General features: G+C 41.1%; 1 protein-coding gene across 2 annotated transcripts in view; it reads left to right on the top strand.

The window, feature by feature from the left end:
* LOC149466462 (catechol O-methyltransferase-like) overlaps nt 1-17,134 on the top strand; it is a 150,862-nt gene extending 133,728 nt beyond the window's left edge. For both annotated transcript variants that reach the window (XM_089672475.1, XM_089672474.1), the window contains exons 4-5: nt 3,388-3,519; nt 11,227-17,134. In XM_089672475.1, coding sequence (XP_089528601.1) covers nt 3,388-3,519; nt 11,227-11,406 — 312 coding nt within the window. In that variant the 3' untranslated portion in view covers nt 11,407-17,134. The remainder of the gene's footprint in view (nt 1-3,387; nt 3,520-11,226) is intronic.
* The last annotated feature ends 371 nt before the right edge of the window (nt 17,135-17,505 follow it).

The following is a 17,505-nucleotide window of genomic DNA, read 5'->3' as shown; positions in this document are numbered from 1 at the left end:
TTCAGTCTCCCATCAGGTACGTGACAGTACCAGTCAGCCAATGATGGGGTCTGAAAGGGAGGCCTCTCCATTGGGGGACATTTGCCAATCAGTATCTGCCTTGTTTAACTTGGTGCAAGATCTGCAGAGAAACTTTAAGGATCTGGAGAGTCAACTGCTAACCGAGTCTAATGACCCCACAGACACGGACCTCACTGCAGCCTTAGATGCAACCACTCAAACAGAACCCAGTGTGATCTTTGGAACCCCTTCCCTACTGGAACCCCGGGTGCCTACGCCTGAGTTTTTTTACAGGAGACCGCAGGAAGTTCAGAACTTTTCGTAACTCCTGCGAGCTATATTTTTCGCTGCTTCCAAGGACCTTTACATCACCAAGCACCAAAGTGGGATTCATCATCACACTTCTTAGGAATGAACCTCAGTCCTGGGCATACCACCTTCCTGAGCAGCATGATCTGGCTCTAACTTCAGTGGACTCTTTTTTCACAGCAATGGCACAAATCTATGCTGATCCTTTCCTGCGTCAAACTGCTGAATCTATGCTTAGTAAGGTACAGCAAGGCCAAAAGCCTGTGGAAGAATATGTTACTGATTTCTGCATCTGGAGTTCCGATACTCAGTGGAACGAGCTGCTCTCCGCTACCAATTCCGTCTTGGTCTTTCTGACACCCTGAAGGATGAGCTTGCCCGAGTGGGGGTACCAACCAGGTTGGAGAACCTGATAGATCTGACGATCCACATTGACGTCGGATTCGGGAAAGACAGGATGAAAAAACTAACGGGGAGATTCTGATATGTTCAGAAATAGGGACCTCCGTGCCCTCTACGAATGATGTTCCATCAGAATCGCCCACTAATCCATCTAGGAGGAGCTTTTGGAGACCGCTTTTGTCTGCGGCAGAACGCATTCGACGACAGAAGTTCAACCTCTGCCTCTACTGTGGTGACGCAGTTCTCAGTCCACCCTGAGCTAACCCATGTAGAAGCTCCAAATCTGCTTATACTTTAGGTCTCCTGTTGCATTACCCTTTTGGAGTGTGACCTGCATGTTCTCGTGTCCCTTCCTCTCCTCCCTCCTCCCCCCTTTTTTTTATTCTTGTCCCCTGGTTCTCATGCTCCCTTTTCCCTTTCCTCTGCCTTTCTATTACTACCCATCTATTCTAGAAGTAAAATGACTTCTCAGAAGTTCCTGAATCACAGAATAATGCTAACACGTGATAATTAGTACCTGTAGTATATGCAAAGCTGTGCATATGCAGTCAACAATTGTATACATTGTTTTTGCCTCTTTTATGTCATCCTTTTATGCCAAGTATGTGTTGATTTATTGCATTTTTGACAGACTGGAAGATTTTCTGTGATGACTTGACATGCTGTATCTGAGCAGTTTTGCCATAGTAAAAGAATGTAAAAAAAAAATAAGAAAACATAGGAACTGGGGTGCAGAAAATTGCAGCAGGTGCTCTGGACTGATGAGTCAAAACTGAAATATTTGGCTGTAGCAGGAGAAAGTTTGTTCCGAAAGGGCTAGAGAATGATAAAATAATGAGTGTCTGCAGGCAATAGTAAACCATGGTGGAGGTTCCTTGCAGGTTTGGGGCTGCGTATCTGCGAATGGAGATGAAGATTTGGTCAGGATCAATGGTGTCCTCAATGCTGGGAAACACAGGCATATACTTATCCATCATGCCATACCATCAGGGAGGCGTGTGATTGGCCCCTGTATAAACCTGTATAATAATAATAATTTATTCTACGGCGAGACTACGACCCTAAACATGCAGTTAATGTAATAAAGAACTATCTTCAACGTAAAGAAGAACGAGAAGTCCTGGAGGGATGGTTTGGATCCCACATACCTCTGATCTCAACATCATGGAGTCTGTCTTGGATTAAATGAATAGACAGAAGGATTTTAGGTAGTCTAGATCCACAGAGAAGCTGTGGTTAGTTCTCCAAGATGTTTGGAACAACCTACCTGCTGAGTTCATTCAAAAACGGTGTACCTAGAAGAATTGCAGAGTTGCTGCTGTTTTGAAGGCAAAGGGTGGCCAAATATGATCTGATTTGGGTTTCTCTTCTGTTCATTTACTGTCCATTTTGTTAATTGATAAAAATAAACTATTAACACTTCTATTTCTGAAACCATTATTAATTTATACCACTTTTCACACCTGTTTAAAACATTTGCACAGTACTGTATGTAGGAAGATCATGGAATCATAGAGCAGATATCTTTTGCAGTAATCATTATTATTATGAATTACAATGTTGTACCGCGCACTACAAAAACTACATCCCCCAGAGGAAGCTACGAGTCCCTGTAGCGTAACGCGTAGGGGAGGGGCGGTGACGTCATCACGCATCCACAGAGGAATAGAGGAACGGCGAGTATATTTACTGAAAGCAAACACACCAGCCAGGCTATCTGAAGCACAATCTGGATACATTGTATACAAAGCGCTATTTATATTTACACAATGTGAGTGGGAGATCTAAGAGCAATAAATCATTTATATCCCGGATAAGACACTATGTTTCTTTTCCCTTCTCTTCATGTTCCGTATATGGAGGAATAAATAAAGCAGTCAGTAAAGAAAGCACAATTGAGAAGGCTGTGCTGAGGAGAGAGGAGAGGAGACAGGAGAGAGAGGTTCAAGCTGTGAACACAGACTTATCACATTAATCAAATTGAGTAACCTTACCATCTCAATTTCAAAGAAAAGGATTGACATTCCTATTTTTAATTTTTTTCTGTTTAATTTTTTTCTGTTGAATATTTTTTTCTTTTTATTTATATATAATTGACATTTTTATTTTTTATTAATTTTCAGTTTACTCACATTTAATTTTTTGATACAGATTTATTTTTTATATTTACAATATGATTTAATTTATATATATATATATATATATATATATATATATATATATATATATATATATGATTTATTTTTTTATATTTTTTATATTTACAATATGATTTAATTTATATATATATATATATATATATATATATATATCAATTGTATATTTAAGTACTATAGATGTAAGAAATGATTGGATTATAGGTGGTAAATTAAGAGATTCACTCAATCACTAAAGGTTGATAATATTGGAGCGCGGTACAACATTGTAATTCATAGTTTATATTCACACACCTAGAGAGGGTGTAACTAGTGCCTAGCGATCTAATATTGATTTAAGCACACAATTAATAAATCAGTAAACACTATAGGAGTTTCACATATTTTTTTTATATGAAATTGATTGAATAATAGAGTAGGATAACTCCAGGTGGCTCACAAGTAATTATTTCATTATAATCATTATTATTAGATTACTAGTATCTATGCTGTGTTAATAAACTTTTCGATTGATGTCTAGGTTCAGATATTGGAAGGCAGCACACATGATATTATCCCCCAGCTGAAGAAGAAATATGAAGTGGACACTCTGGATTTTGTATTTGTGGATCACTGGAAGGAAAAATATTTACCAGATACCCAACTTATGGAGGTCAGTGGCAGCATGTGTTCCAAGTATATCCATATATTCTGATAAGAATTGCTGTAGAAAGAATGCATGATCAAACAAAAAGCATATGGTTTCTATTTATGCCATTTCCCACATTACCTACAATACCATATTTTTCACTATTGGGATTAATACTCACCCTTTCTCCAGTGCCTTCTCTGTTCACAAAGTCTTCTAAACTCTAGCACCGCTCATCTTTCAAGTTGAATGTAGGCTCAGGAGCAAGTCGGAGTTCCACTTTAAACCTAGTCACCAGAATTTCCTGTGGTCTCCCTGCCTATACCACACTGTATCTCTGTGTGGTATAGGCTGGGCTTTGCTTCCTCTCCAGCAAGGTGAATAGTGAGAAGCACAATAATGACATCATCAAATGTCCTAGGTACTCCTGTGCATACAGCCTTATAGCTGTATATCTGCATTGCTACCTTAGATCTCACACTGCAGATTTAAAGCTATAAGGCTGTATGCACAGGAGTGCCTAGGCCTAGGCACTCACATAGCAGGATGTGCTATACTATTTTTTAGGAGGAATTCCAGACAGCTAGATATTTTAAGGTATTGACTAGGCACAATTATATATCTGTTCTGTTTCCTTTTAAAACAAAGACCAGCATTAGGCGGTTTAAAATGTAGTGAAAAAAGTGCTTTACCTAAAAACCAATCCAAACCTCAATCATCATTCACCACATGTGATTATAAATCAGAAAACAGTTCATAGGAAATTAACATAAAAGTTCACCATCCAGAATGTAATAAATAGCTTTAAGATATATCTTCTTTACACAGAAATAAAGATCACCCCACTTTAAGAGTACCACTCCACAGTGTTCCTTCACTGCATGCTTTTTAAATATGTACCTGAATGATATGACTTTCTTACTCAGAGAAGTCAATATACGCCTGTGTTCACACAGTCACGGTGTAATTATCCTCTTATACAGGTCTCTGTTAATTTTTCTCCAATATCGTTAAAAAGAAAACCAAGGAAGCCACAGTTTAAAACCGTAAGCTACAAATTTTATTAAAACAACCAAAATACTCACAAACATAAAAGAAGCAATGCCTGTATTAAGCTGGTCCCGAAGTTCAGGCAGGCTACTTTCAGGCTCCAGGATGCGTAATGACATCGGCTAAGTCAAAGAGGGTGCCACAGAGGGTCCTTCACACACAGGCTTATATTAAACTTCTCTGAGGAACAGGGTCATATCATTCTGGTAAGCGTGTTTTATAGAGCATGCGGTGAAAGAACACTTTGGAGTGGTATCCCTAATATGGGAATCCATTTCTGTCAAAGGAAGATATACCCTAAAGCTGTTTATTACACTCTGGATGGTGGACTTTTATGTTAATTTCCTATGAACTGTTTTCTGATTTATTTTCATATGTGGTGATTTGATGTTTTGATTGGTTTTTAAGTGCTTCACTTTTTTCACCAATTTTATTATCAATATATAACTGTCGGTGTACTAGCAGCCATGAATTTACCTTAGAGCTCAATTTCATTTCAAACCTATTAGTTTAAAATGTGATGCTTTAAAATTTAACTTTGTAATTTAGCACTTAATTAGGTGTAGTCAAACTCAAGAACAAAAAAGTAATATATTTCTATCTATCAGTCCATAGATATGGTAGTTGCTTTAGTTTTCTTTTTTTCTAGACTGTTTTTACTATACTATATCCAGGGCTCAAAATTTCAAGTCCTGAGCTACTATCCAGGACTTAAGAGTTTCTCACCACCAGTTGCCCCACCCAACCCCTACGCTGCCCTTCATTACGCCCCTAAACACACCCTCCTAAACTATCTCATGAGATGGCACTGTTAATTGTTTTATGCAGAATGAAGGAAGCGAATGAAGAAAGAAAGGGAAAGAAGGATGGAAGGAAGGGGTGGAAGGAAGGAAGGGAGAAAGGGAGGGAGGGTGGAAGGAAGGGAGGGAAAAAGGGAGGGAGATGTGGATGGAAGGGAGGGAGAAGGGGGTGGAAAAATGGGGGGAGGGGTGGAAGGAAGGGGGGAGTGGTGAAAGCGAGGGAGGGAACGATAGAAGGAAGGAAGGGGTGGGGTGGAACAAAGGAAGGGAGAGAGGGGTGGAAGGAAGGAAAGGAGGGAGGGGTGGGTGGAAGGAAGGAAGGAAAAAACTAAGGGGTGGGTGGAAGGAAAGAAGGGAGGGGTGGGTGGAAGGAAGGAAGGCAGGTGTGGGTGGGTGGAAGGAAGGGGGGAGGGAGGGGTGGGAGGAACGAGTGGAAGGAGCGGAGAGAGGGAAGGGAGGGGTGGAAGGAAGGGAGGGAGATGTGGATGGGAGGGAGGGGTGGAAGGAAGGGAGGGAGATGTGGATGGGAGGGAAGGGTGGAGGAAGGGGTGGAAATAATGGGGTGTGGAAGGGGGGAGGGGTGGAAGAAGGGGGGGAGGGGTGAAAGGGAGGGAGGTATCGGTAGAAGGAAGGAAGGAAGGGGAGGGGTGGAAGAAAGGAATGGTGGAAGGAAGGATGGGAAGGGAGGGGTGGGAGGGTTGGAAGGAAGGGAGGGGTGGGTGGGTGGAACAAAGGAAGGGAGAGAGGGGTGGAAGGAAGGGGTTGGTGGAAGGAAGGGAGGGGTGGGTGGAAGGAGGAAAGAAAGAACTAAGGGGTGGGTGGAAGGAAAGAAGGGAGGGATGGGTGAAAGGAAGGAAGGCAGGTGTGGGTGGGTGGAAGGAAGGGGGGAGGGAGGGTTGGGAGGAATAAGTGGAAGGAGCGGAGAGAGGGAAGGGAGGGGTAGGGGAAGGAAGGAAGGGAGAGGGGGGTGGGTGGAAGGAAGGAAGGATAGAAGGGGTGGGTGGAAGGGATGAGTAGAAGGAAGGGAAGGGATGAGTGGAAGGGAGGGGTGGGTGAAAGGAAGGGAGGGGTGGGTGTAAGGAAGGGAGGGGTGAGTGGAAGGAAGGGAGGTTGGACACACATGCTCAGTCAGAAGCATCAGAGCTCTCGGCTGCTCTGCGTACAATTTCCTGCCCACACATTCTCTTCTGAGAAGCTGCACGGATTGGAGTGTGGGCGGGCACAGGGGGAGGCAGAGCAGATCTAGTCTCTCTCCCCTCTTCTTATTGGTGCAGAGGAATGGGGAAGGAGCTGGGCACTGGGAAGCACACAGCGGGGGGGCCAGGAAAGAAATGAAATGATCGGGGATCGGTGCACCAGTAGGGGCAGTGACAAGCAGCAATCTCCCTGTATGTCTTTCAGTGAAGCAGCTGGAAGCCGCTTCCCCTCCTCTCCCTCCTGCGGCTTCCAGCTGCTTCATTGAAAGACATGCACAGAGATCGCTGCTTGTCACTGCCCCTATCACCGCCCCTCTCACACACTCCTAGTCCCAGCGCTGCTCGCTCCCCCACCTTATTTCCACTCGCCCAATGCGAGAGGGCGAGTGGAAATTTTGAGGGCTGCTGTATCTATAGGGAAGCATTATTGTCACTTTAGTCCACGTGCTCCATATTTGCGCTTCAGAACACCTCCCTTTCTGCTCATCTCCATAATGTAGGGGAAGATGTTCTGTAATGCCCACAGGTGACACTACAGAACACTGTGTAAGGTTTTAAGTGCTGCAAAGGAAGGGAGTGCAGGCATTTAAGAACTCACAACATTTTAGGCTGGACCAGCAGTACTCAAGTAAAGCTGAGTGCACACTGACAGTTTTTTTTTTTTTTCGTTAAAATAGTGGGTTGAATGAAAGAAAAAAAATGTCAGCATCACAAGCGATGTTGGTACATCGATCTCCCCTGCAGCTCTCTTGCCCCTGCCTGATCAGATGCTGGTTTTCCAGCATGTCCCTTCGAAAAAAGCTGGTTGTTAGACCAGCTTCTGTGGCAAAGACAGCTGGTACACACTGACCAAAAGATGGACAGTTCCTGCTGAACCGGATGATTTTCGGCCAGTGTGTACCCAGCTTTAGTGCACCCATTCCAACATGCTAATTGACTGGGCACAAGTAATCTCCAGGAGACAGCCCTGACAGAGCTCCCTGCCTGTGGTCTGTCCTCCATGTTCTCCATTAAAACAGCTGGGAAGGTGACAGAATAAGCTTAAAGCAATTCGAAAGGTTCATTTTTTTAAATAACAAACATGTCTATACTTACCAAGAAAAACAAAACCAGCGCTTAAATCTTCATGCTGAATGGGGGTACTGTATCTGTCATTCTCTGAGGTGCAGCCCTTGAAAGATCGGGAAATCTTGGTACTAATAAAGGAAAGCAAAGAAAGGGTGCACTGTCTTCGTGCATTACTGTGGTAAACAATGAATTTATTAAATTGCATAAAAGTGCATATTCACAAACCAAAGGAGATTATAACAGAGACAAAGAGCTAGTGGTAACAGTCCCAGATGACTGGTAACCCTTGATGTGATAATATGACGTGTTTCGGGAGACGCACTCCCTTCTTCAGAGCTAGCATATTAGACCTGCTACTCTTACATATATAAAACAATAAAAGAAATGAGAAAACAAAAAACACACCATCTTCATGACAAAAAAAGTGGGCAGAATCCACCAAGGTCCACCCAGATTATGAATCAAATAGACCTATAAAAATGGGGGGGTCATGATTCAAAAGGCTTGGTATCCACAGCCCTGGGTGATGACAGTGTAGATGCATCTTAGATGAGATAATATGCATGAAGGAGAGGCTGCTAGCCCATGATACATGATGCAAACAAAACATATTGCAACGGATGAATGAATACACATTGTTAAAGAAAAGTCCCTGCAATAAATGCACTTACATGAGTCTGGCAATGACACAGTGCACAGATGGACAAGGGAAGAGTGTGTGGGAGTTGAAAAAGTAATGGCGTCTTCCACATGTGTGCGCATGCTGGGAGCTGTAGGTCTGTCATCAATCAGAGTGTGTATAGAATGGCTGATAGTACTGCGCATGTGCGCTACTCCATGGACCATCCGCGCATGCACCCGAAAGCCTCTCTACTCTAAGATGGCCAGACAGGGACTGAGTCACACTAAGGGCAAAAGTAAGCAGTGTGGAAGACCGCGGTGCTGCCAAATGCAGCGGTGTCGATGCAATGATTACAATAGCCTCTATTAAGAAAAATTGGAAAATTAATGGAGGGGGTGTAAAAGAGTTTCTCTGTAGAAAAACTTATAAAAACATGAGGAAAGAGCTGATAATAATTTATGCTCAATACTATAAATAGTGGACCTAAGCGGCTCTAATATACTATAATAGCAGGAATGTACTAGTGAGTGAATAGAAAAATAAATTATACATTATAAAAAATATGTAGATGTATAAATGTATGAGGATACAGCATTAAATAAATAACAACAATATTTTGATACAAAAATAAGAGTGTTTAAAAGCTGGAGCAGTGCAATTGTATAGATGAAACCTGTTAAGGTCATCTGTACCATAAGGATGGAAGCATTTATTGCATGGGCCTATAAGAAGCAAGTGGGGGATAGTGCAGTCAATTGTAGTTATTACTGCACACATGGCACTATCATCCAGTGTAAGGTGTTTATTGAGGGCAAGATAAAGGAAGTATCATGAGTCAGGCTCATGTGAACGAATACTTCCATAATGGAAAGGAACGCATGGTGTTATATTGTATTGGACTAGATAAGGGACTGGATATCTAGTGCGTCATTAAGACCCTTAGGGACCAGAGAGCTCAATTCCAATAGGATTCTTTTTGGCAGAGTTTGTGGAACTTCCCGCTTGTGTCATTGTTCCCTTGTATGATTTCTATAAAAAAAAATTTTAAGTCCCATGGGGCTCTCATCATGTACCTCACTGAAACGACAGGAAACTGTGTGTTTGTCAAAACCATGTATTATGTTCCGCTTGTGTTCACCAAATCTGGTTTTGAGTGAACGTGTGGTGCGACCCACATGTAGAAGCCCACAAGAGCAAACTAAATAATAAATGACAAATTGCGTGCCACAGTTAAACTGTCTTATAAGGTGGGTCCTACCATCTGTTCCCTGGAAATCCCTCTTTTTGTGCCACATGTATACACAGGCCCCACAGTTCGATACCCTACACCTGTAGCTGCCTTTCTGGTCAAACAAAGTGCTCCACTTGTTTGTGGAACATGTGGTGGAAATTTTGTCTCTACTTGGGAGCTATTAGGCTTCTCAGGTCTCGAGGGCGACGGAAGATCACTGCCGACTGTGGGGGAATGTGCGCTGAAAGTTGGGGGTCCTGGGTTAGGATGCCCCAATATTTGTTGAGTGTCTTCTTGATTATAGAAAGCTTTCTAGTTGTACCTGGTGCAGAACGTTGCACTGTGTGGATTATTGCAGCTTTTGAGGGTCCTGGTCTTAGGTGCAGTCGGAGAATCTGCTTCCGTCACTACCCTGTTAAGGTATTCTGACCTATATTTTGTATAAGCCTCTTCGATATTGGTAGCTGCATACCCTTTCTCTAAAAACATCTTTTTCAAGACAAGACTTTGGGTGTAATAGTCTTCCACTAAAGTGCAAGTTCTCCTAATTCTGCAGAATTGTCCCAGAAGAACATTGTTGATCCATCTGGGGTGATGGTGACTCTTGGCATGCAGATACAAGTTCCCGGCTGTAGGTTTGAAATGGGTTTTGGATACAACCCATGAGTCTGGTCCGACCCTGAGTTCCAAATTTAAGAACACTAGGCTGGAGTTATCTATGACATATGTGAACTCAATACCAAAAGGATTCGATTGGCAATGGGAAATGAATTAATTCAGCGTGGTCAAATTGCCATCCCATATGATGAGAATATCATCAATATAACAGGCGTAAAGAACCAGATTTGCTCCAAAAGGGTTGTGATTCCAAATATGGTGTTGTTCCCAAAAACCCATAAAGAGATTGGCACAGTTTAGGGCAAACCTAGCCCCCCTAGCCATGCCTTTGATCTGCCTGTAAAATAGTCCTGTAAAAGTAAAATAGTTATGGGTGGGGGTGAACTCTATGCACTTCAGAAGGAACGCGATTTGGGACGAGTGTAGGGAGTTATCCTTGGATAGGAAGTGCTGTACTGCCTGTAGGCCAAATTTGTGACAGATGCTGGTACACAGTGATGACACATCCAAGGAAACCCTGTCTAAACTTACTGTGTGCAGTGGTTTTGCACAGAGCAGCCTTGATCCTCCTCTTAGGTCCCCTGCAGGCTCTCCAGGCTCTCCTGTCGGGTGCCCCCACAGCAAGCAGCTTGCTATGAGGGCACCTGCTGCTCCATGTGTCCATTCACACACGGAGCTGCGGCTTGGCTCCAGCCCTTCTCCTCATTGGCTGACTGGGTTTGATTGAAAGCAGAGCGATCCAATGGCTCCCGCTTACTGTCTCAGCCAATGAGGAGGCAGAGACCTGGGGTAGCCGAGGCTGTCATTCATATCGCTGGATCTCGATGGGGCTCAGGTAAGTTATAAGAGAGCTGGGGGCACTGCTACACACAGAATGTTTTTTATCTTCATGCATAGAATGCATGAAGGCAAAAAACCGTCAGCCTTTACAACACAAATATTCTCACACCTCCCGATCACTGTGCTAGGATGCCCACTAGCCCATTGGCAACCTGTGGGTGGTATGAGGGAAAGTCCAGTTCTCTACTTTTCTAGGGAAAGTAGTAATTTGTATATTAAGCCTACAGGATATCATGGATTGAAGGATGTTTCTGAAGACATATATACAAGCATATCTATATGCTAATTTGTTTTTTTTCTCTACAGAAATGTGGTTTGCTCAAAAAGGGCTCTGTCATCCTTGCAGACAACGTCATTGTTCCCGGGGCGCCAGACTTTTTGGAACACGTCCGTACTTGTGGCCGCTATGACTGCACACACTATCCATCATTTTTGGAGTATATGAGTGAGAAAGATGCACTAGAGAAGGCTGTGTTTAGAGGATAGTTGTTATTATGATGTAAATTGTTCTTTAAACAGCTCTAAGAACAAATGATACTCAGACAGTATGGTGGCAGAATCTGGTATGCTTATCTTTTTCAATCTTGGCCATATATACCTCTTTGATTTATAGCCCTTGTCATGGCACAGTGACTCCTTACAGGTCTTAAGTCGACCTTACACCTGTAACATTTTGTTAGAAAATTGGTGTTTTACGAACGTTCTCCCCTATTAACTAAGAGTTAAAAGGGGACAATTTGACAAAGCACATGAAAAAATTGAAGGGCAAGGGTGGAAAATATTTGTGAACGCTACTGGGAACGAAGACATTTCTAACCGTTGAACTGAGGCCCAGAAGCAAAAAATTTTAATTATTTTTATGTGCGTGCACTTGTCAACTTTCATCTGGAATTAGAACACTCCCTCTACAAAAATAAAGACATTGGCATGCAGTGGCATACACGCCCTCTTCCCGAAAAAATAGTATGAAGAAGTATAGCGGCCAGATTGCATAACAGTGGGAGCAACTTAAAGGGGCATAGTTAAATAAAACCTGCGTCTCCTCCCCCTATACTCAGTTCACACATGCCACAGTCCTTTTACCCATAAAATATACTTTAATGACTGTTCCACAAGCAAGAGTAAAAAGTGATGTGCTAGTGTGAATGAGCTCTACAGAGAGCATTTGACAGCTTTCTTTAACCCATTGAAGCCCGCACTAGCATGCCACAACTGAATGCATTGCACATTGTTTTGGGGAGGTGGCAGAGAAGCCCAATTTACTTGTATAGGTTGCGTTTGGTGGGCAGTAGCAACTGCTGAGAGCTACAAGGGGTACAATTCCTGCTGTGGTATGTGTACACTCCCCAGCTGCTTCCTTTGCAGTTAACAGGGGACTGGTTGGACTGAATTTTTCTACAGGTGTAAGGCCAGTATTAAAATTACATACATTACATTTAATTTTAAAATGTATCAGTACTAGAAATTATGATAGCATATTTTTTTTTCAATATATAGGTAGACAGTAATGGCATATGTTCAAATAACTACCTGCACTTGATTATAAAGCACATTGAACTGTAATTGTTACTTTTATTTCAGATGTTCCCTTTTTCATCCTATATTGTCATTTTTTGTTAACAGTTGTTTTATTGGCAAATATACATTTTCACCATGGAATATGTACTCTGAAAACAAGGCACTGGTTCTCATCAGTACATTGCACTAATTTTGGCCGAATCAGTAAATTGTGCCAATTATCAAGGTAATAACAACATGGCTTGCATTGAATTGCTATTGAAAACTGCATCGACTATAGCCTGTACCAGTTATCAAACTAATTTCTCTTTGCATTGCTTTACAGAGAGTATTCAAGTTTTTGCTTCCGTTCTTGACCCCTGTAATTTAAATTACAGTCTAATAATATGCTATACACATATTTTGGCCTGTTTGAGTGGAATCCAATTAACCTACTGTAATTTGAACTGTGGGAGGACACCCTCATAAAAAAGGGAATATGCAAACTCCATGCAGATAGTGCATTTTTTTTTTGGACCTAGGGTCTGATATGAATTTGGGGGTGACCCCAATCCATTTTTTTATTTTAATTTTGGCGTGGGGTTCCCTTTAAAATCCATACCAGACCCAAAGGGCCTGGCATAAATTTATAGGACCCACATGCTTTTTTTTTTTTTTTTTTCAAATAATTGCTGGTAATGCTTTTTGTTTACACTCAGCTGTCAGTGGGGAACCCCACCGACAGCTGCCAAGTCATCCGGTAAGAGAAAAAAAATGTTGGAAACCGGCTCTTATCAGTGGTTAGCAGCATTTAGCAGAGTTTAGGAGAATTCCATATTTTATTTCTGCCAAAAATTCTTTTAGACTAAAATATTGTGCATGGAGACATAGGATAACACTATTTGCTCCTAGAGGCAGAAAAAAAACCGCTTGAAAGCTGCTATCAGGAGCTGTTTTTTTTTTTTAGCTAGTGTGCATGGAGCCTGAAAGATATGAAGAAATATCTTACATTTGTCTATCTGTCAGTCAAAACATTCAAAATTTCTCTACTGATTCTCCAAGAGCTCCTTTGCCTAAATGGAACGTATAGCTGTTGTTGGCAAGTTTTATTTACATTTTTTGTGCTTTCAAGTTTATGAACTGATTTTTATATGATCTTTTCTTATTTGTATAAAATGATTTGCAAATAAACGTCTAATACAGAGTTGACCTGTGATACATTTTGGCTTCTCTAAAGTGTGTGTGCAGCATTGGCTGCTTTCTTATTGTCTCCATCTACCTGAAAATTCAAAGGGGTTCATATACAGTGGGGAAATAATTATTTGATCCCCTGCAGATTTTGTAAGTTTTCCCACTTACAAAGAAATGAAGGGTCTATAATTTTTATCATGTTGTACTTTAAATAATAGAGACAGAATATCAACCAAAAATCCAGAAAAAACAGAGTTGCAGTTCAGTGAGTAAAATAAGTATTTGATCTCCAAGCAAAACATATCTTAGTACTTGGTGGAGAAACACTTGTTGGCAAGCACAAAGGTAAGATGTTTCTTGTAGCTGGCTCCTAGGTTTGCACACATCTCAGGAGGGATTTTGGTTCACTTTTCTTTGCAGATCTTCTCTAAATCCTTAAGGTTCCTGGCTGTTGCTTGGCAACTCGAAGTTTCAGCTCTCTCCCTAAATTCTTTATAGGATTAAGGTCTGGAGACTGGCTGGGCCTTAATAAGCTTCTTCTTGAGCCACTCCTTTGTTGCCTTGGATCATTGTCATGCTGGAAGACCCATCCACGACCCATCTGCAGTATTCTGGCTGAGGGAAGAATGTTCTTATCCAAGACTTTACAATACATGGGCACATCCATTGGCAATGCAGCAAAGTCAGCCTGTACCTTTAGCACAGAAACAGCCCCGAAGCGTAATGTTTCCACCTCTGTGCTTGAGAGTAGGCATGGTGTTCTTAGGTTCATAGTCAGCATTTTTCTTCCTCCAAACACGGTGAGTCAAGTTAATGCCAAAGAGCTCAATTTTGGTCTCATCTGACCACAGCACTTTCTCCCAATCCTTCTCTGACTCATTTAGATGTTCAGACAGGCCTGTACATGTGCCTTCTTGAGGAGGAGGACCTTGCAGGCGCTGTAGGATTTCAGTCCATGGCAGCGTATTGTGTTCCAATGGTTTGTTTGGTGACTGTGGTCCCAACTGCCTTGAGATCATTTACAAGCTCCTCCCATGTAGTTCAGGGCTGATCCTTCACTTTTCTCATGATTATCCTTACCCCTTAAGGTGAAACCTTGTATAGAGCTCCAGACCGAGGGCGATTGATTGTTATTTTGTACTTCTTCCATTTGCGAATAATTTTTCCAACAGTTGTCTCCTTCTCACCAAGCTTCTTGCTGATGGTCTTGTAGCCCATTCCAGCCTTGTGCAGGTCTACAGTCTTGTCCCTGATGTCCTTTGACAGCTCTTTGGTCTTGCCCATGGTGATGAGGTTTGAATGGAAGGAGATTCTGTGGACAGGTTTCTTTTATGCACATAACGAGTTGTCATTAGGAGCATCTTCTTAAATTGACAGGACTAATCTGTGTACCACATGAGCACATAGCCAGTCTGTGAGAGACAGAATTATTGTTGGTTGGTGGGGGGGGAATCAAATAGTTATTTTACTCACTGAACTGCAACTCAATTTATAACATTTGTATTATGTGTTTTTTATGGATTTTTCAGATGGTGGCCTGCAAAACCCCTCGTCCCTCCCATATGGCGTCCTTTCAGGCATGCGCAGTTTGTATGCCCGCAGAGTGACTAATCACAGCAGGTCACATGACAGTTGTAAACAATGGATGGCTTCCTTTCATGCCATCCATTGTATACTAGTGTGTCTAGCTGTGAATGGTCACAGCGATCACATGCACAAGCTGGGCCAATCACAGCCCAGCTGTGTCATGTGATTAGCCGTGGCCAAATCACAGCTAAGCACCAAAAAAAAAACAAAAAAAAAAAAAGAATGAATCGGTCATTCAGGTAATTCTTGTAATTGTGTAAAAAAAAAAAAAAAAATACTGATCACTTCCCGAAAGCAGTACAATGTTACTATGGTAACATTATACTACTTTGGTCATAGTGAAATATGAAAAAAAAAATCTTAAAAAAAAAAGAAAACAAATGTAATAAAAAATTAAAACTAATGAAAAAAAATTATACATTTTTTCATACTGTCACCAGTCAGTGTCCCTGATCACCGCCATGCCAGTTATATGACGACGCTGTACTGCACTGGTGACAGTATGTAAAAAAAAAAAAAATAATAATTTTTTTCATTTTTTCATTTTCTGAAAAATGACAAAAAAATTACAACTTCAAAAAACTCGCCACGCCTCTTATGAGATATGTCGGACTGTCTACTTTGCAAAAAGTGGTCATTTGGGGGATATCTGTACTGTTCTGACATTCTTGGACCTCAAGAAATTAGATTGGCCGTCAGTACTTCAGGATTGATCAATTTTCAGATAGTTTGTGAACTCTATAACTTTCCTACAAACTAAATAATACATCCTAATTTGGGTTATTTTCACCAAAGACATGTAGCAGAATACATTTTGGCCTAAATTTATGAAGAACAATTATTTATCTGCAAACTTTTATAACAGAAAAAAAGAAAATTGTGGGGGTTTTTTTAAACTTTTTGGTCTTTTTTTGTTAATTTAGCAAAAAATAAAAACCTCAGTGTTGATTAAATACCACCAAAAGAAAGCTATAGTTGTGTGAAGAAAGTGATAAAATTTTATTTTGGGTACAGTGTTGTATGACCGCGCAATTGTCATTCAAAGTGTGAGAGCGCTGAAACCTGAAAAATGGCCTGGGCAGGAAGGGGGTAAAAGTGCCCTGTATGGAAGCTGTTAAAGTACACCTATGATAAAAATTATAGATCCTTCATTTCTTTGTAAGTGGGCAAAGTTACAAAATCTGCAGGGGATCAAATAATTATTTTCCCCACTGTATGTGAAACAGAAAGGTAGGTGTGGGGGAAGGGGGAAGTCCCTACTCTGACTCATCTGTAATTTGAGTTCCTGCTGCTGAATACTGTTTACAACACAGGCTGTAAAGTCTGTCTGGAAAAAAAAGGAATACAGCACAGAGCTCCATCTGTTGGCTCCATATGGTAGATGTGTTCTATTCATAGGCAATATTTTATATTTAAATTTACTAAATAAGAAAAAATACACTTTTTAAATGTATTTTTAAGTCCTGATGATCCTTGTATATGATTCTGTGGTGGAGATATTGAGGCTGGATTACTAAAAGGAGTAAAGTACAATAATGAATGACAATTCACTTCAATTATCCAATCATGTGAAAAGCCAAGTTCCTGTTCATCTCCTCCACACATGATTGGATAATTGATTTGGATCTTCACACTTTGTGTGAGGATTCTAAATTCCTTTAGTGAATGAGCCTCGGAGTGATTAAGGTTATGCTGCTACTGGTACAGGGTCAGATGTGAATTGTATGTGCTTCATAAGGCACTGTATAAATAGTCATACTTATATAAATGTGTAACAATGGTGTGTAACAGTAGAGGGGATGTTATAATGTAACAAAGATTCATGTGAATAATTCTGTGTATTTTGTAAAGCATGTGGTATAGTGCGTAATAGTGGAGCAATATACAATAAATATTAATCATTGGTGGGATAATAAAGTGTTAGCTCCTGTTGTGAAGACTCATGCGTGTGGTGTTCTTTATATCATGCTGTGAAATGTGTTGTCTAGAGAAATAAACATTTTAAAAATCCCACACAATCCAAACTTCTTGACATTAACTTAAAAGAATGTTCAGCAATCAAATGTATATTGTGGGATGGTGAGGACATTCTGGACCATTAGGATTGCCATCTAAAACCTGCATCTAATCTGACTCCCAACAGTTCAGCCCTATAATTGGATTGCTAGAGGCACTCATTATTCTTACAAAGAATTTCCAGTTTGTGTTAATGGTGAACACACTACTTTAGCCTGTTGTACATGAAACAACAGTGAGTCCAAGCATTACAGAAGAAGAGGGTCTCCTTGCATGTTTTCATAGAGAGATCTG

Source organism: Staurois parvus, unplaced genomic scaffold (assembly GCF_062004578.1).
Source record: "Staurois parvus isolate SC_StPar_1 unplaced genomic scaffold, SC_StPar_1.0 ptg000129l, whole genome shotgun sequence".
Taxonomy (NCBI): domain Eukaryota; kingdom Metazoa; phylum Chordata; class Amphibia; order Anura; family Ranidae; genus Staurois; species Staurois parvus.
Note: the sequence above shows the minus strand (reverse complement) of the source record. Positions and strands in the feature narration are given on the sequence as shown.